At 37.7% G+C, this 18926-nt stretch overlaps 5 protein-coding genes across 6 annotated transcripts in view; 2 read left to right on the forward strand and 3 right to left on the reverse strand.

Moving 5' to 3' along the window:
* LOC126368667 (28S ribosomal protein S23, mitochondrial) overlaps window positions 1-18926 on the reverse strand; it is a 95886-nt gene that overhangs the window by 26298 nt on the left and 50662 nt on the right. The gene's annotated exons all lie outside the window — the stretch shown is intronic.
* On the forward strand, window positions 202-1597 carry LOC126368666 (BTB/POZ domain-containing protein KCTD5). The gene is made up of 2 exons (XM_050012758.1): window positions 202-437; window positions 541-1597. The coding sequence occupies exons 1-2, from the start codon at window positions 237-239 to the stop codon at window positions 991-993; spliced, it is 654 nt and encodes a 217-aa protein (XP_049868715.1). The 5' UTR covers window positions 202-236; the 3' UTR covers window positions 994-1597.
* Window positions 1675-5956, reverse strand: LOC126368651 (serine/threonine-protein kinase N). The gene is made up of 2 exons (XM_050012735.1): window positions 4408-5956; window positions 1675-3907 (listed from the first exon to the last, which is right to left on the reverse strand). The coding sequence occupies exons 1-2, from the start codon at window positions 5706-5708 to the stop codon at window positions 2089-2091; spliced, it is 3120 nt and encodes a 1039-aa protein (XP_049868692.1). The 5' UTR covers window positions 5709-5956; the 3' UTR covers window positions 1675-2088.
* On the forward strand, window positions 6952-9493 carry LOC126368670 (glucose-induced degradation protein 4 homolog). The gene is made up of 4 exons (XM_050012762.1): window positions 6952-7381; window positions 7595-7762; window positions 7967-8199; window positions 8293-9493. Exons 1-4 carry the CDS (start codon window positions 7235-7237, stop codon window positions 8354-8356), a joined length of 612 nt encoding a protein of 203 aa, XP_049868719.1. The 5' UTR covers window positions 6952-7234; the 3' UTR covers window positions 8357-9493.
* Window positions 9610-18926, reverse strand: part of LOC126368655 (uncharacterized) — a 45316-nt gene continuing 35999 nt past the window's right edge. For both annotated transcript variants that reach the window (XM_050012744.1, XM_050012743.1), the window contains exons 3-5: window positions 12979-13260; window positions 12493-12687; window positions 9610-12191 (exon numbers count right to left, since the gene is read on the reverse strand). In XM_050012744.1, the coding sequence (XP_049868701.1) occupies window positions 11007-12191; window positions 12493-12687; window positions 12979-13251 (1653 nt within the window). In that variant the 5' untranslated portion in view covers window positions 13252-13260 and the 3' untranslated portion in view covers window positions 9610-11006. The remainder of the gene's footprint in view (window positions 12192-12492; window positions 12688-12978; window positions 13261-18926) is intronic.

Below are 18926 nucleotides of genomic sequence, written 5' to 3' on the forward strand. Positions count from 1 at the left end.
TGAAGTACACGTTCCCGCGCAAACTAGATTGTGAATGGGACTCTTTATGAAACTGCGAACATCACTATGTCTGTGGACATTATACAAAAAATGTAAGCATTCGTGTTGGTGTAACATTAGTAATGAAGTTTTGTTTGACGTATGAAATCATTCATTCATTTATTTTGTGTTTATTTTTAGTCTCTGGTCAAATCTATTTCTTCTGTATAAAAAAAATAACTTGTTTATGGTACGCCATGGCGGAACGAGTAGGAGACGGTGATTCTTCAAAAGAAAATATACAAAAATTCAACAATGAAAGAAGAAGTAGCAAACAATGGGTAAAGCTCAACGTTGGTGGAACATATTTTTTGACTACTAAGACTACTTTATCTAGAGATCCTAATTCATTTTTGTATCGATTAGTTCAAGAGGACAGCGACTTGATTTCGGACAGGGTTTGTAAAATTTCTCATCGTCTTTTTGTATGCTAATGAGATTTACCTTTTTTGTAAGCATTGTTAACGCATCCAAAATTTAATTTAAACGTTTCATTTACAGGACGAGACCGGTGCGTATTTAATAGACAGAGATCCTACATACTTTTCGCCAGTACTCAATTATCTTCGGCACGGTAAGCTGGTTATCAACAATGACATTGCTGAAGAGGGGGTGTTAGAAGAAGCTGAATTTTATAATATTACTGAACTCATAAGATTAGTTAAAGAAAGAATATGTATAAGAGAAACAAGACCATTGAAAGATGCCAAAAAGCATGTGTATAGAGTGCTACAGTTCCATGAGGAGGAGCTCACGCAGATGGTGTCCACAATGTCGGACGGGTGGAAGTTCGAACAGTTGATCAACATTGGTTCGCAGTATAACTATGGCAATGATGAACATGCCGAATTCCTTTGTGTAGTCAGTCGTGAGTGTGGCATTAACACTAACACCAATGACATAGAGCCTACAGACCGTGCCAAGGTGCTTCAGCAAAAGGGCTCGCGTATGTGAAAGCTATTTCATGATTTTTCGAGACTGTGTGAATTGTGTACATATAAATATTGTAGTGTGAACAGTACATTTCCTTATTTCAATTTATACAGAAATCTTCTGTGACGAAGATTGAACCTTAACATTATTTTTCTTTTATTATGTTAGCATGTTTATTGAATAATATTATGAAAGACAGATGTAATATTGAATGCAAATAACAGTGAGTTAGCTAAAGTATTAATTATATTAAATATTGATAGTCAATTGATGGAAATTGGTAACTTTTTTCCCAAAAGTAATGAAATTTAGACAAATACTCTGTTGGTTATTGTTTTAAAATGATGTAAGAATGATAATGTTATCTTGCATAGGTATATACTCTATGTATAGTGGTTTGCATCAAAAATAATGACATTTTGTAATTTTCCTTAAAAGATCTTTTATATCCTTCATGGTTGATAGAAGTGCATGAGGCTTTTACTGTTTTCCTGTTTCTCAGAAAATTGTAAATTAAAATTTGTAAATAAAGTTAAGTTTTTTATGTTGATCATGATTGATTCGTTTTGTATTCCAAGTATTGTGCTCATTTGCGGAATGTATCATTATAAGAACTCATGATTCCCTTGCTTGTTTTATTCATTATTGTCACTCATGTATACCCATCTTCACATTCAAGGAAAACAAAAGTATTTTGTCTGTATGATATCTTTATTTCACTGAATAAGTAAACAATTGACTGAAAACGTAATATGATTTGACACGCCTTCACTTAATATTATTAATTGTTACTTTCTAAGTTAATCAATTTCATAACTACATAATTATATAAATCTATAACACGATGTTTTAAAAAAATAAACATTAGCACTATTTAAAACTTACAATATTAAATTACACAATTTATTATTATAAAATATTGCATTTAACTGCATTAAATACAAGTTAACAAGAGAATCTCTAAAGTTAGATACCATTGTTAGACGTAACACTTATCAAAATACAGAACATTTCACACGTTTTTGTAAGGCATTGGGGTTTATTGTTTATAATATGTAATTATGAAATTATCTAATTCCTTGAATATTATAAAATGCAGTTTGACACAGTTACTGCCTAGCACCAATCTGCCATGTATGTGAAGTCAGTAAACAGCTTATGATCGGTGGCAGACAGGGGGCGTGGCTCCTTTGGCGGAGTGAGCACAGCCGCCTCAGACGTAAACTCACTGTCGAAGTTGCTTACGTCTTCGAGGTTCTTTATGGTTGGCACAAATGGCGGTTTTACTTTACGTAAGAGAAGTTGTTCCCAATCAACACTAAAGAAGAATGCCTGCTTTTTCACATCTTCGGCATCCCTTTCCGAGGAACCCAAACGCCTTTCAGGGTTTTTTCTCAGCAAACGGCGCATCAACGCAATCGCCTCCAAAGATAAAGTTCTGGGATAACGTACTTCGTCGTTGACGATAGAATCAAACACTTCCCCTTCATCTTCCCCAGGGAAAGGTGATTCACCGACTAACATTTCAAATATTAAGACTCCAAGACCCCACCAGTCTACGGCTCGGGTGTACGACGTTTCAGTCAAAACCTCGGGCGCTAAAAATTCGGGAGTTCCACAAAATGTCCCTGTTCGATCTCCCCATCCCATTCCCTCTTTGCAAAGGCCAAAATCGGCGATTTTCACGTAACCTTCAGTGTCTAAAAGTAAGTTATCTAGCTTTAAATCTCTATAAATAATGTTATTCTCATGTAAATACTGTAGGCCTAATACTACACAAGCTGCATAAAATACTGCCCTAGGTTCAGTGAACACATCGGCATGTATGTGCATCATAAGATCTCCACCAGCTGCATACTCCATCACAAAACAGACATGTTGCTCTGTTTGGAAACAGGCAAATAAGTTTACCAAAAATGGATGTCTTATTGCATTAGCTACCTCAAAAATTCTCTTCTCAGACAACAAGGAGTCCACTTCGTCTCTGGCTATTATATCACCTTTTTTTAAAGCTTTTATGGCAAAATATTCATTCGTAGGTTTGTACTGAGATAAAATCACTTTGCCAAAATGACCTCTTCCTAAGACACTCAGCAGTCTAAAGCTTTCCATAGACATGTCACCAGATTGCCTTCTGGAGTCTTCTTTCCCAACTGTTTCTATGACTGAGGATGAACGAGATGATGATATCCTCAAATTGCTTGTGACCTCAACAATCTGATCTTCATTACTGGGGAATTCCAGAACAAGTTTTGGTGATGGTGAAGGTGGATACTCTACTAAAGGTGTGTCACATGATGGAGTTTGTAATTCTTTGGGAACATAGTTATCCCTGTTATATGAGTCATCTAGAAATGCAAATGCTTCTTGAAGCTCCTTTTCCATTCGGAGTGTGGATACATTTGGTGGTGGTTGTAAAGGCAATATTGGCTTTGGTGGAGGACAAACAGGCACTTGAGGTGTCACAGGAGTAGAGGGAAGACCCAAGGGTCGGACTCCAGCCATACCACCAAGAGTGATATTTGGATTTTCAATCTCTTTCTGTTCATATGTGGATTCGAAGTGTAGCTGCTGCGGTTGACTTATATGGGCTGTCTGGATGTTTTGGATTGAGGGAGAAGAACGTTTTAAAAGTCTGCCAAGCACAACAGCAGGAATATGCATTTCTCCATAAGATGGTCTTGGTATATTTTTGCCTTGTTGTTTGAAGATTTTACGTTGTCGCTGCAGTTTGGGTTTCCTTGAAATAATTGGATTCAAAAACTTGATTTCTGCAAAGAGCAGGCCTTGGGGTTCCAGCTCCAATGCCATGCCATGCCGGATGTCATCAATGAATTCTTCCAATCTTAAAAATTTTACAGCACAAAGTCCTCGCCAATCTTTCCAATGAATCCCGATTTCCAACTCTCTTGATTTGTCCAATTTTATAGTGAATCTGAAAAATAAAATCATTCTTTGAAGTAAAGCCTGTAACACATATAGCATAAATTGCTCAACTAGAGCCAGCAACAGGTAATTATGATGATGATGTGAACTAGTTTAGTCACACAACAAATATGCTCAGTCTATTGATAAGATAATATGAGTAATACTAAAGGGAATCATAAAGACATTATATTCAAGGAAGTTATCTATAATTTTAAAGATTATCTATTAAAAAACTGATAACAGTTATATTTCATTGTAAATTCTACTTTATGTATAAGAGGCATTTACTGTGACAAAAAATAAGTGGGTTGCCTGTTAAGAATTTTATTATCAATACAAACTTTTAAGTAAAACAAGAGTGATAAGCTTTCACCCCAAAATTTTGACCTAAAGATTGAACTTAATTATCAGTTCACAACTCTGACATTTAGTCTATTTAAAAAAATCTTATCTAAGAAAATAATTAATATCTGATTTTGATGTAAAAAATATTTTTTTAATATTTACCTCTGGTCCCAAGCTTGTTGAGAGCAAGGTCTCCAACTGGTCTGGGCCACAGTATGGTTGTCCAGTTTAAGGACCGCCATAATTTCATTACTGGTATCTTCTTTAATGCTGTATGTGTATTTCATTGAGTTTCGGATTGTCACTCCTTTCACAAAAGACTTCAAGTCTGATGGGCTGGCTAGAGGATCACGACGACTGCGACCAGGAACATCATCTAGCAAGTCCTGACAGCCCATGAGTCTCACTTCTAGAGTACCTGTTACTTGTACACAAGGGCTGATCAATGGGGCAGGGGATAAGAATTGAGCTCTAGAGCCCCCTGACAGACTTGTGTACCCTGGGCTGGAGCCAGTGCTGCGCAGTTCATGACCCAGCTCTATAAATGCAGAACTCTCCACGGGAAGCTCTTGACGTCGCATGTCTAACGACTTTCGCAATAAATCCAACTTTTGGGTAGACTCAAGAAGACTTGTTTGAGCTTCTTGCAATGCCTTCTTATCTGTAACTTTCTTGTCACTCTGCAATAGTCTTATTGCATTCTTAGATCCTTCAACTACAGCTGCCTCAATTCTAAGTCTGTTCCTTAACTCTGCAATTCTTTCATCAAGAAGTGGTTCTACACCACTCATCTCTGAACTTCTTCCATCTCCATTAGCTCCTGCATTATCACCTTTTTGTTGCTTGCTTAGTTTAGAAATGCGTAACTTCAAGTACTCAATTTTATCCTTTGAGTCTGCAAGCATCTGGTGGGCTTCAGCTAGCAGTTTTTTATCACGGGACTGATTACTACTGCTTATACTCTGTATCATGTTCTCAGCTCCCTGTTTCACCTTTAATTCTATGTTTAATTGCTTTTCCAGTGAAGCTAATTTCCTGTCTGCTGTAGCTTCACCTAGTTGCCTTTGTTGCTGAGCTGCCTCAGATGCCAGGATGATCTCCTCGTCGTATGACAAGTCTTCCGGCGAAGTCGGGGTGGACTGTCCGCGTGACAGTAGGAGCTGTGATTCCAGCTCCTGTAAGTCCGATTTGAGTTCATTAAGCTTAATGTTAGCTTTCTTCACGATGTTAGCAACGTCGGAGAGAGATCTCCGGTCGGTCGCAACTTCGCGTAGTTTCTCGGCACCCTCCTTTATTTTGAGTTCCTTACGTATCTCTCTACGTATTACATCCTTGAGCTCCTCCAACTTGGATGGCAAAGCTATTTCTGGAATACACTCTGTCTTGATACCGTACTTGACGCCCAGTTCGTATAGAACGGGGTGTCGAATATAATCACTGTGGTAATAACCTGGGTCTGCCATAATTGAGGATGCACAGACTAACGTCAGTTAACCATAATTATATGTGGGAAAATATCACTACTATTGCTTGTAGATCACAAAACGTACGTAGAGACACGTTCACGATTGCATTTTGATATGATACGTAAGAACATTTTGTTATATTATAAGGCAAGATTTAACATAGTTTCTAATTATATCACAAAACAAAACAATTTATATTACAAGTTGGTCGGTCAACGAAACCAACGAAACGACGAATCCTACCATTATGGTATAGACGATATAGAGTAAGGTGTGCCATAGATCAATACAAACAAGTTCTCAAATGTTATTGTCTATTATTTTACGTCTATGTTTGATTCATTCACAAAGACCAATTCATTCATTTATAAGAAATAATATTTGAAAATTACATATGAAAAGTAAGCACGTATATCAAATATCAATTCAGGAAAAATGCTATTGCAGTTGATAGACGTAGATCAACTAGCCATTACACGATCATTCCATATCACAACAGTGTATCTCGAATTCTCGATATTCTCAACAACTGATATGGATTCATCTAGACAGTGGTGTTTGTCTGTGTTTGTTTCTTTTTCACAGAGAATGTTGCCATAGGGAAGAAAGAGAGCTGTGATAGCTTCATCGTCATTCTGAAATATTATCTGTCCATTCAAATACTTGGTCCTTGGATTGGATTCATCTTATGACCACGCTCTAACCATGCGGGTGCAAAGCACGTCTCTCAGTATATAAGCAACACACATCGCGAATTAATAATAATGGTGATAAATATTGATCGTGTAACGTCTGCTATAGTTTTTTTTTTTTGTTTTTGTTTTCCCCGAAGGGTAAGGCAAAGGGAACTATGCCCATACAGCCATGTCTGACGTATTTTTTTTCTTGATGATTAATGAAATGATGAAAGGTGATTATGATGAAACCTAAGCCCCCACCCTCGGAGTAGACTCCTACTCCGAACCCCAAACGAATTAACTCAAAAGTCCGCATAAACTTTTGAGTTATGAAGCGGCTTCCTGACACGAAGCGAAAATAGGCAGATACACTTTGTTTATTGAATACTCCAATATAATAATACTCGCGAATGTCTTCCGACTAACTTAATGCGATCATTAACCACAAAACACCACTTCGTATTAATTATTTAGATTATTCAATGAAGAAAGCAACTGTCCCGTTCCCGTTTCCCGCCAAAAAGCCCGTCTGCTATAGTTCCCTGTTCTATACCATAAACAACAGTTTTGAGATGAGCTGTCAAATCAGTCAAATATTCAAAGGAAAACTTTCACTTCCTTTTTCACAAAATTTTAGCTGTAGGAGTTCAAAAATATAGACTGGACTGTAATTATTTTCATATTTATTGGGGGCAGTTGTGTTTTTTTAATACTACGTATTTTTAGTTTTTTAATTCATAGAAATCACTGGAAAGAAGAGCTGTCAATAAGCTTCAGATAGAAGACTCGCAGCTGTCTGTCAATAACGTTTTACAATACCTGGGTCGTTGTGTTGATGGAAAAATAATGCCAGTAAAAGTTGATATAACTCCGCCGCCTCCAGCGAACTCCAAACAACCTGGCGTTACTAAATCCCTGCTTTACAACGGTTCCAAATTCCAAGGGCATCAAAAATCAAAGGGAAACTCTTACGAAGTGGAAGTCGTTTTGCAGGTTAGTAACAAAAACAAAATAAGTACGCAATTTTGATGAACAGATGTATTTCTGTTTGTAGCGCAAGGTGAATTTACGGAAAACTGGCTGTAAATTATTCGTTTTTCACCTACTTATGATATACCATCAAAATTTTTATGTTCCAATAGGAAACGCATTTCTTGTAGGTGTTATTAAAATCATACAAAAGTCATGTAACTCTTTATATTTCAGCATGTTGACGAGGAGAATTCTTATTTATGTGGGTATTTAAAAATTAAGGGCTTGACTGAGGAGTTTCCAACACTGACTACATTTTTTGATGGAGAAATCATATCGGCCAAATATCCCTTTCTCACAAGAAAATGGGATGCTGACGAAGATGTTGACAGAAAACATTGGGTAAAGAATTTAAATTGTAGACATATAACAATAATTTTATAGTACTTTTCCAGACTAGAGATCACTAAGGACATACATATTACTTATTAAGACCATTGTACTGTGTTCATGCAAATAAACGTTCTATTCTATTCTATAGAACTTTATATTTATAATAATATTACTAATGTAAACATTGATTAATTATTTAATGTCTTGTTATAGAGTAAATTTGACCTATTTGTGCCGTATTTGAAGACATTCAACTCGGATTCATTTGATTATGATTCCCTAGCAAAGTCTGATTATGTTTTTATGAGATGGAAAGAACACTTTTTAGTACCAGACCATACAATCAAGGACATAAATGGTGCTTCATTTGCCGGTTTCTACTACATATGCTTCCATAAGTCTGCTGCTACAATAGAGGGTTATTACTACCACCGGAGCTCTGAATGGTATGTACCTTTTGATGTTGTTTGTACATTTAATTTGTGTTATATTTATTAGTCTTTTAATATGTTTAAATTGTCTGTTTTATGGTTTTCTAGGTATCAATCCTTGACATTAAGTCATGTTCCAGAACACAGCATCCAAATCTATGAGTTCAGATGAATTCTCTGTGCAGCAACTGTTTTAAGTTTGGATCGGTAATTATGTCTGCTCGTACTTACTTGTTCTTTAACTTTTGTCTGTTGATACCATTACAAAAGACAAAGAGTACCAATGTTAAGTTTCTTGAAAAAATGTAAGATAAAATGTCATGGCCAAAAAAATGAATTTCGCTTGGAACAAACCCCAGTATAAACAATTTAATCGATCATCATGAACAAGACATCCCACTCTGTCCTTGCATGTACTTGAGTTCAGTGAAATATGTAGATATTGTAGGTATGTATTTTGCAAGTAGTAAACATAATACTCGTAAGATTTTCCTTTTAGTACATATTTAATTGCTTTCATGTTCTCTTTGGATCACTGAACATAACAGTCATGTGCAATGTGTATAGTTCTCAATAATACTAAGTATGCTTATTATTGTGATATTTTGTACAAATTACTCTTGAGTAAGTAAACTATGGTGCTGAATCCAGACACCTCCTAGTTTTATGTTATGTTATCATCACTAAAAGCCATGTTCTTGATGGTGTACCATTCTCCATTTTTGTCTATCAGAGGCCAATTCTTTGACTTCCTTAATCTTCTTATTCTTTGATTTTAAGTTATACCTGTCATTTTTACCTACTGAAAAAAGGGATTGCTGATTGACAGTTGTTAATTTTAAAATGGTTGGGTAAATGAACAATAACTGGGACGAGTCAAATAGGTTTTATTCAAATAGCTTATATGCAACCCATTTGCTGTCAACTTAATTCTGTTGGGTCACGCCAATGTTAAAATTTTGAAAGGGTTGTTTAAGATTTTTGCTTAAAATTTATGTGTCAATTACCCGTCCCTTTATTTTTCGGCCGATAAGAAAATTACAGGTATAGCTTAAAATAAATTTAAGAGATGTCTGCCAGAATCAGCATCAATGTTGCTATATTTTTTATTCACTTTGTGTGAGATGTGAATATTTTGATTATTTGTGTTACCCATATGTGTGTAAATTGAACGAAGTGTGTGCAAGAACAGGGAGTTTCTTTTATTTGGAACAAGTTAATATTTGACTTGATTCTCGTAGGACTTATTAATTAAAACAATATTAATAAATTGAATATTTTTTTCCAATAAAATATCTTACAGCAAAAACTTGTGTTTATTTTTTAATGGGATCCAATAAGGAATAAAAATTCTATGTATTCATTTGATTTCAGTTTTAATATAACACATTCATATTCATATTTATTTACAATAAAATACTGGCATTGACAATGTTAATATTTCCATTTATTAATTAGCAGTAAGTAAGCTAAATTCTTCAGTTTGACAAACGAGATATTCTAAAGTACTTATACTATTTTGTACAGTAAAATTTCGATATATTTTAAAGTTGTAAGAAATATATTATTTGAAATATGTTTTTTTGAATAACGCACGAATTGCGTGTATATTTTTAACGCGTGAAAACAGTTTATGAATATTCGAATTAGAATTTGATATTAAAGTTACTTTATTTCTTTTCGTTCAATTTTACAGTACACTGGGGAATTTAATTTTGATATGAATTTGTAACAGTTGAAAAAATTAAAGTAATATTAAGGCATTATTTATGTTCAATAGTAATAAATGCCATACAATTATGATGAATTGATTTTCTAAAGCCATAAATAGGATAAGTACTATATCTATTTTGTGAGTTAAAAAATACATTTGTTTACATGCTACATATCAACTATTAATCGATATATTTGACAAACTAATAACTTAATCTAAACTTTGGTGGGATCGTTATGTGTTATTTATTATAGTTCGGTAAATGTTGGATTTTGTTTTTGCAGAGAACGAAAACTGCAGTATTGTATTTACTTGCATTGTATATCGTGTAGAAAAATTAAGGCAATATAATATAATATTTCATTTTGTTCTTGAGTAAACATGTGTAAGGCAAGTTTCGGCTCTAATCAACTTATTTTAAATGAATTTCTGTTATCATTACATATAGCTGTTTAAGGTGGGTTTTCAATGTCCGAAGTTTTGGTTATTGTCTTCAACTAATGAAAAAATGCCTACATTATATATCTACACACATTTATAAACATAAACATCGACTTATAGGGTCCAATAACTCTAAAGTAAGTATTAAATCTGGTGGCAAGCCAGCGCCATATGTAACAGGCCTACAAACAAATAAAGTTTAGTTTTGCATTACGCTACGTCGGAACATCGAACATTTAGTCTACCTACAATCACGAAGAAATATAAAAATATACATCGATCCAATAAACACAATAATAATAATGAAACAATTTACATTCAACACCACATAAACAACGATAATACTATGTGAAAAGCTTCCTGTAGCAACATAAAACACTTAAATTAAATAGGCGTATTTACAAGAATCTAAACAGCTAACGAAAGTTTAACTTAACTATGACTGTAATATTTGGCTTTGAAATAAATAGGCTAATATATTGAAAGCTATGGACAGAAACGACAGCGAAACTAGTTGTTGGAGAAAGGTGCTAACTAGATCAATGTGTTCGCTAAAAATTAGACGTAAGTTTAGTTAAAATCTCGGTAGCAACATGTCTATTTTTCCATAGCTTCCACTATACATTGTCGGGTAACATCGAATTGTCTAAAGTCTGGGGTAAACAGACTATCTTTTCGACGTGCCTTCACTGCTGAACCAGTGCCTCAGACCTAGGAGGGTGTAGAGGTCTTGGTTGGTGGTATGAGATCTCATAGGACGAGCGTGGTGCGGCGGCGGGGCCATTCGGCGAGCGCTTGGCTGCAGTGGCCCGGCGTAAGAATTCTGCACGACCGGATGTGGGCCCGGGAAGCTCGCGTACTGTAAGCTGTGAGGCCTGTAGTAGCTATGAGGAAACGTGTGATGATGCCTCCTCGGATTCTCATGAGCCGTATTGTAGACACCCCCAACTTGGTTCCGACCTGGCCAGTAGTCCTGAATGTGACGGAATGGATAGTTAGGCGGCGGAGTCGGCGAGTGTTGTCCCTGCCATGGATATCTGTAGTAAAGGTCCTCTTTAGGATACGACATGTCATCATCTTCTATGGGTTTTTTTTCTTTGACATATATTAAAGGTGTTAGAACCGGCAAAGGCTCTTGAGGCGTTTCAGCGGGTTTCGGCTTATTGCGCCGATATTGAAGTTTGGTTCTTGTTCCAAGGATACTGTCATCCTTCGCTGCGTATTTCTTTTGGTCTTTACTGAAGCTGTCATCAGTTGTTACTTCAGCATATCGGCTTATAAGTTTGATAGCCTCTCCGATATCTGCATAATCGTTTTCTGGATTGAGTTTCATTTGGTCTCCATCCTTCTTCAAAATGTTTGTTGAATTAACATTTTTGGTACCATTAGTGGCTATTAGTACTGTGTTAGAGTTGTCCAACTGATTTTCAGTTGACGTGCTGTTACTAACGTCGATGTTACCAAGTTTATCGTTAATTTCGATAGCTGTCATTTTAGTTGGTGCTTCAGTATCACCCTCTGTCGTTGTCGGTTGTTCAGTCTGGATGTCTGTGTCGTACAGTACAGGATCAACGTTCACGTGTCCATACACTTGTTCTTTTTGTCCTTCATAGCTTTCGCTACTAATTTCAGTGGAGTTAGTGTCAGGGCTGTCACGTTTGGGTTTGTCCAGTGCTTGCAGGACGTTGTGGTTCAGAATGTCTATGGCTTCAGCTGAAGCGGTCTCATTGTGTGAGTTCTGCGAGTGCTGTAGTTGCAGCAGCTCTAGTTCTGCCACTAGGCCAGCCGCGGGGTCAGGTTTAGTTTCGTCTTTCTTGTCAACTTTGACGTAGCTTGGTTGCTGCTCTTGAGCCTGGAAAACAACCGGACCCTCGTGAGTTAAGTATATTTTATTAAGACTATAGTTTTGTTATTATCTGAACCTCAGTATAGTATATCGTCTAGTGCGACGAGAGATATGTCTCTTTCACACTAACGGTGTACAAGTATGACACAAAGGAGACGAAATATGTGATATCATCCAGAAAAAAACAAATTTGTTCTTTATTGCATCAAAATAAAAGAAAATAGTTATAAAACTAGGTACATGGCAAATGACGGCCAACTATAAAGAGAGGAAACTGTTGGTTGTTATGGTCATTGATAACACTGACCTGTGCGGATGGCTCCTGAGCCTGCAGGGGCGCAGCTTGGGGCTCCATGTTGCCAATAGGGATAGACAACTGCAATGGCCCCGGCTCCTCGTCCCCATAGTCGTACACCACGTCTCCGCTCGGAGGTGAAGTGAACAGGGCGTTCAGCTGCTCCAGCAGAATACGTTCGTGTTCATCTTGGTTCACCGTCACCACCTGCCGATAATAATATCCCAATTCAAACAACATTCAACGTACAATCTTCAGGTTACATATGAGAATCTCGTGAAAACTGAATTGCGATGGTGAAATCCTCTCAAAGAAGAAATGATTATAAATGCCAATGAAAACAAAGTGCATATAAGAAAATTGATTGTAAAAAGTTTTCAGTCCCCAAATAATTAAGTATTTTTACAACGTCGGAGTATGAACTCCATGAGGCGCATAGGAAATGGGATTTTTGCGTGGTTTTAAATCAGTAAAAAAGTTTCAGAACATAAATGTTACCTGTACACAGCCATTGCTGTCGAGTCGTTGTCCTTTCGGGCAGACAAGGGGTGTGATGAAGAGTGACTTGGTGGTGATGCGTCGCGGCGGCGCGTTCTGGTTGCCGCTCTCGGGGCTCTGCAGCCAAGAACGCCAGGCGAGCTCCGCCGCCTGCCTGTCCAGGGTTCGGTGCGGCGCGCGAGTGGTAGCCTGCGCCCCCGCCCGCACCTCGGCCTCGGCCTCGGCCGCCACCACTGCGCACGACACCAGTAATGCCGTCCACATATACCACATTGCAAACACCTGCAGGCAAAAGACAATTGGGATGTGAACATTTGGAGATTGATTCCTTGATTTTCTTGGTACTGGAAGTTCCTATTTGCAATTTGGTTTTGATTCGTAGGAGAGACGAGCGTGCAGATCATAATAGCTGTGCATTTAGGTAGATTAAAGTATTCATGTAATAGTTTGTATCGGTCTTGATGGTGATGTTATGGATTCGCATGTAATGTAATGATACATTGAAACCGCTTTGTTTATTAATTCTGATTCATGTCCGTTACAAAGAAGTAAATGTAGGTACTTGTTGAGGAATATCAAACCATAAGTAATTTGGGTCAACCGAGTTTGCCAGAAGTACCTACCATTAACGAAACCTATCAACGTAATGAAAAGAAAATATGTAATGACAAAATGGTTAGCTAGTGCGCGGTTGCGGTTGTAATTCTACGTATGAGCGTGATACAAAACCGAGGAAGTGGAATAATTTGATGATCTGAAGGTGAAAGAAGAACAATAGCGATTGAAACTCATCGAGTATAAGGAAAGTTGCATCGATGGCGAACAACATTGAATTTATGATCAGAGGTTAAGATGAATTGTGAACGCGGCTTCAGTGTGATGTCAACTGGATCAAGGCCCAGCCTTACCCATTAGTGCAATAGTTGGAGCACGAACTCAGATATTATTGATACCCGCAGCCAATCATTACAGTGACTTTCAATTTTCGTAATTGAAATAAGTCATATAAATTAAATAATCAGCGGTCATTGTGAAGACAGGTTATTAACCGAAAGTAGGCGCTGCTGCTTTTAATTTCGACACATTAAGATGATGAGGAGACTTTGACATGTTCCAAATACCGTCAACGTTCGGCCTTGAGACCCTTTATCATTTGAGAAAGTGAAAGCAAAGAGAGCTTAATCTTAGTACCTACCTACGATTCTCCTTTGCCTTCACTTTTAAGTTGAAATTATACTTTAAGTGTACATTTCGACCCCGTTATTGAGTGTTGCTACAAGAGCTTGATTTTCAAAACCAACATTGCATCTTCTTTGAATCGTAGTGGAATGTTAATAAATCCCTAAATGGAAGCTGGCTAGTTTTTGTTTCCGTTGTAAGTAAAATGAGAAAGTGAAAGACAAATTACACGTTACATTTGAAAGATCGACATAATGACAGGCGGACGGATGTTTCTTTTTGCATAAACACAAACGCTCCTCGATTTTAGAATTTCTAAACATGTGTCGCAATAGCAATGTGCAGGCGACATTTTTATCGGAGCACTTCGATTAGACGCTTTTTTATTTAGTCTTCAGAACTTCAAGAAACAGTCGCCCGTGCGGATGTCCAGCTGCTAGCCGTTTATAATTACTTCTTCTGCTTTGGAGTTTACAAATTTGATGCAATGTTTACTTCAATAGGTAAACAAGCATGACTTCAATCCCCTGAAAATGTTCAAACTAGGGCGACCTCACAGCTTATCCTAGCTTTACTCTTCGTTCTGATGTCGGTATCGCAAATGTTCCGATATTGAAAAAGTTAGAATTGATCTAATGAACGCTCAACTTGAACTCCAGTATCTAGAGGTTAGCGATAATCATCTGCCAAGGTTTAACCTGTCACTGTTATGATAATGGGTAATTTATTATAGTTCTGTTCAAATAACGCGTGACTTATACCGTAGTTTGAATCCCGGCTCGGGTTTTGAATTGCTGAATTCGACTTTGAGTTTGAGTTAATGTTTGGGTCATAATTGTTATCACGTGGCTTCCAGAATTTCTGTCCGGTTAATTAATAATGCTATGTTATGTAATTTATGGAATGGACGTACTATTTACGTTTTTGCAAGAATATCTGTGTGTGTGTGTATGTGCCAAAATATAGTATAATGATCTTACTTATATAGAATTCCCTGGTTGTCAAATTGTAAAAATGACTGCGGAACCATGAGTAACAAAAACTAACGTTCTTAAGAAGCTATTGAACGAAAAGTATGCGTGCCGACGACGTGTTTACTAAAGATGTTCTGTCTAACACGCAACCTGCAATTACACGGTTTATTAGGAACAAAATTGCAACAAACGTTATGTCATACTTCGGACACTGTAACGCTTCCGAAGTCACTTTCGTTCGAGGAAGAGTGTACGGAGGAATACCAACTTTTGTTGGACACATAGATGATGGAATACTCGGGTTTGGACCTTACAATACATAACAGGCCATAATAATAATAAAATTGATTTATTGAAATAGCAAGACTAATCTAATGTAATCTAGTCTAGAAGATCCCACTGCAGGGCAAAGGCCTCCCCTTCCTCTTTCCATTTTTCGCGGTCCTGTGCGTACTCTGGCCAGTCCCTCCGGCAAGCGTCCAAGACGTCGCGTCAAGACTCATTTTTTAAATTTTCTATAAACTGGATTGTAGGACCATTATAGATGGCGATACGGCTCACCTATCACGTTGGTCTAACAGAAAGCTGGGTGAGGTGTGGGTACTTAGCTCATCTGGCGATGGATGTGCCTTTGACTACCCCAGCCGCATGAGCTTGTATTATGTTATTTTCCAGTATTTAGGTATTGTTCGGTTCCCATTGGGTATTCTTATAGTTTTACTAATGTCATTATGTCGAAATTATAAAGTTGTTTCAAAACGTGGCAGGCTTTTTTAGACAAATATTACCTTACTTATTATATTCCAAACTAGTAGGTACAACAGCGTTATTTGTCAATCGTTAGATATATTTTACGTACGTTATGATATACATTATATGATGAAGTCGTAAATATTTTTTTGTAGGACGCTGTCAGGAGAGATCAAGGAAGTCACATTTGTTTACGTTGCGTAACTTCAAAGCACATGTAGTAGTACCCGGCGTAGTCGTGCGTTTCAATAATTGTTTCCTCAATAAAATATGTTATCTACTTATTCTTCTGCTCATTTTGTTATGTTTTAGTTGGAAAATAATAAATAGGCAGTAATAGTTTGTTAATACGTTTATCTATTATAATATAAAACGTGGCCGTCAGCTTAATGTTATTATTATCTACTAATATTGCATCAAAGACTACTTATAAAAATTAAGAACCTTTACAACGATTGATTCCTTGACCCTTGTGAAATATGATAAAGTGTACTTATGTACTGGAATACTCGAGTAAATAAATTAGTGCGCAAAACAAGGGCAGTGGCTGTTGACCCCGTCGCGATCTATCGGCGGCATCTGGCAATGATCTCGCATCGGCGGGCGCCCGCGCAGCCAACAGCCGCGCACCCGTACCCGCGCCGCATGCGGAAGCTACAGCGCCGCCCGTTTGACCGTGTTTCAATAGGTGCTTGAATCGAACACCAGGCTTAGAAACACTCAGAAAAAGTAGTAGAAAGTCATGAAAGATGTCGCAACTACGCGAGATGTCTTGAACAAACAAAGTTAAAAAGTATTGCATGCAGCTTTCAGTTTCGAGACTGCGTCTGACCTAATGAGATCATTCTGTTTACACAAAACAGACGCGCGTCGGGTATTCCGCCGTATGTATTATTATCTGCACGCACGGAATCCTCGAATGTTGAACCCTACCTTGACATGTATGCGAGAGCGAGAGCACGTCGCGGAACAGAGGTGCGCCCGCGCAGCGCGCAGGGTTGCACACAAATAGCTTTCCATCAGAACTTGAGTCGAGTGCTTCTGAGAATACTCCTGCCAGCACAAACGGCTTAAATGATCACTAAAGCGTTTGAGATAAGGGCACCGTTAATTATAATTACCTACCATTTTAAGTTGCTACGTGACTGTCATTGCGGTCTATATTCATTATCAGTTGTCTTAAAGGTTTGTATTTAGGATGAACGCTGGTCATAACACTAAGTCGTGCTTTCTCTCTAATGTTCGGAAAGGCGACCCGTTATCCTGTTCCCCATGTTTATACAGGAACACTTCCTTTAATTAATACAAGTGCGTGAATCAACAACAACGGGCGAGGGACTTTTAACTTTCTACAGTCACGCTTGGTTTACATCGAGCACCCTCAAGGGCCGGCAGGTGTGTTACGTTAAAATTTGACACTCAAATTTATTTACGAACAACCACAAGACAAATGGGCACTCTTAAAAAAATACGTCCTGCTGTTTCGTCAAGTTTCAAAGTAAGTCATGTATTTAATTACTAACTTCTCTTATCAATTACAACGAATCTCCACACATGCTTATTGATTTATGGCGGCGATTTGCAAAGCAGATAAATCACGTTCAAGAAAAAATATACAACACTAAGAATATTCAAATGTTTGCCCGATACATTGGCAAGACCGGATTGGGTTGTTAGGTGGAAAGGAATCGACTAATCAAACAGAAATCAATTTGTACGCCAATGTATAGTTTCGCGCTATTGCTCCCAAGGTAAGAGAAGCGTCGTGTATTGCGGTTGATGGCCATTAATGCCCATTGTATGGTAATGGTAATGGGCGTCGAGAAAGTGTTGTTCAGCCGCTAACTGGCCGGCCACGACGCTGCCCAAATTTGCATATTAGGTAACTGTCCGACGACCGAGTGACGATTACCCCGTGAACAGGATACCAAGCATCACCAAGTGACGTGCAAAACCGATTACAAAATCGACCTTTTTAAAAAATTGGAACGTTTTAAAAATATAAACTCTCCAAACATATTCCGAGCAACGTTAATCTTCTTCAAAAACTTAGATCGAAATCAGCTCTTTGTTTCCTCAAAAGTCATTCCCATTGTTTCGTTCGTAAAAAGAATTTGACACCTCTAAATCACCGTTAAAACTGTTTCGGTGTTAATCTGCCACCAGTGCACCGGAGTCGGTGGCTCGCACCTAATAAATACTAATGAGAACGGTGCCCTATGGATTTTAATGGCCGTGTCAACATAAACAAAGAGCCACTTTCAAAGAAGATTTAGATACGGTCATGTTCAGGATCGTCCATTTGTATCTTTATAAAAGGATCACGAAGTCCTTTACCGGTTATAATGATAAAATTAATGTCTTAGACATAAATTATGTCAACGCCGACATATTTTAGTCGTTTCTATTACTTGATGCATTTAAATTTATTGCTGGGCTTACAGTAGTTGCACGATTTCAATTTCGTAGCGTAGGTATCATAATAAATGGCACTAGGCAACTGTAATACCTACTTGTAGTTTGTCCGAGTTTATTACTCGCAAAGCCAGATGAAACGTCTATACATGATTGCTATTTTATTTTTTCGGAGGCTGTTTTGTCAGTCTCGTGGGCAAGTGTGTCGGCGATTGCCGGCGACCCACTGACTAAGTAACGCATGCCGGAGACATTTCACTATCGTTGCTACATCTCTTTACTACTTTGGGTGTTTCGATTAAGACGCATTCCACTATCATTCATCTTTAGATACGTCCCCATTAACTCTAAAGAATCTGCTTTCAAATGATCTGTCACTGGTTTGTAATCGATTTCGAACTGGACAGTTTACAACGTTATTCTAATTTCGGAACAGCATACTAATAGCTGTCGGTAACAGGCGGGCGACATCAATGTCCAAAAACAAGCAGACGGACCAAATCGAGCCGCGTAGTACTCGGCCTCCGACACGCACGACAGACACCCGGCAGAGTGTTTATAAATAAAAAGCGCCCATTCATCTCCTTTAAATTTTTAACTCCCCCAATTTAGTGCCGCACCCGACGCCTA

This window comes from Pectinophora gossypiella, chromosome 8, assembly GCF_024362695.1.
Source record: "Pectinophora gossypiella chromosome 8, ilPecGoss1.1, whole genome shotgun sequence".
Classification (NCBI taxonomy): Eukaryota; Metazoa; Arthropoda; class Insecta; order Lepidoptera; family Gelechiidae; genus Pectinophora; species Pectinophora gossypiella.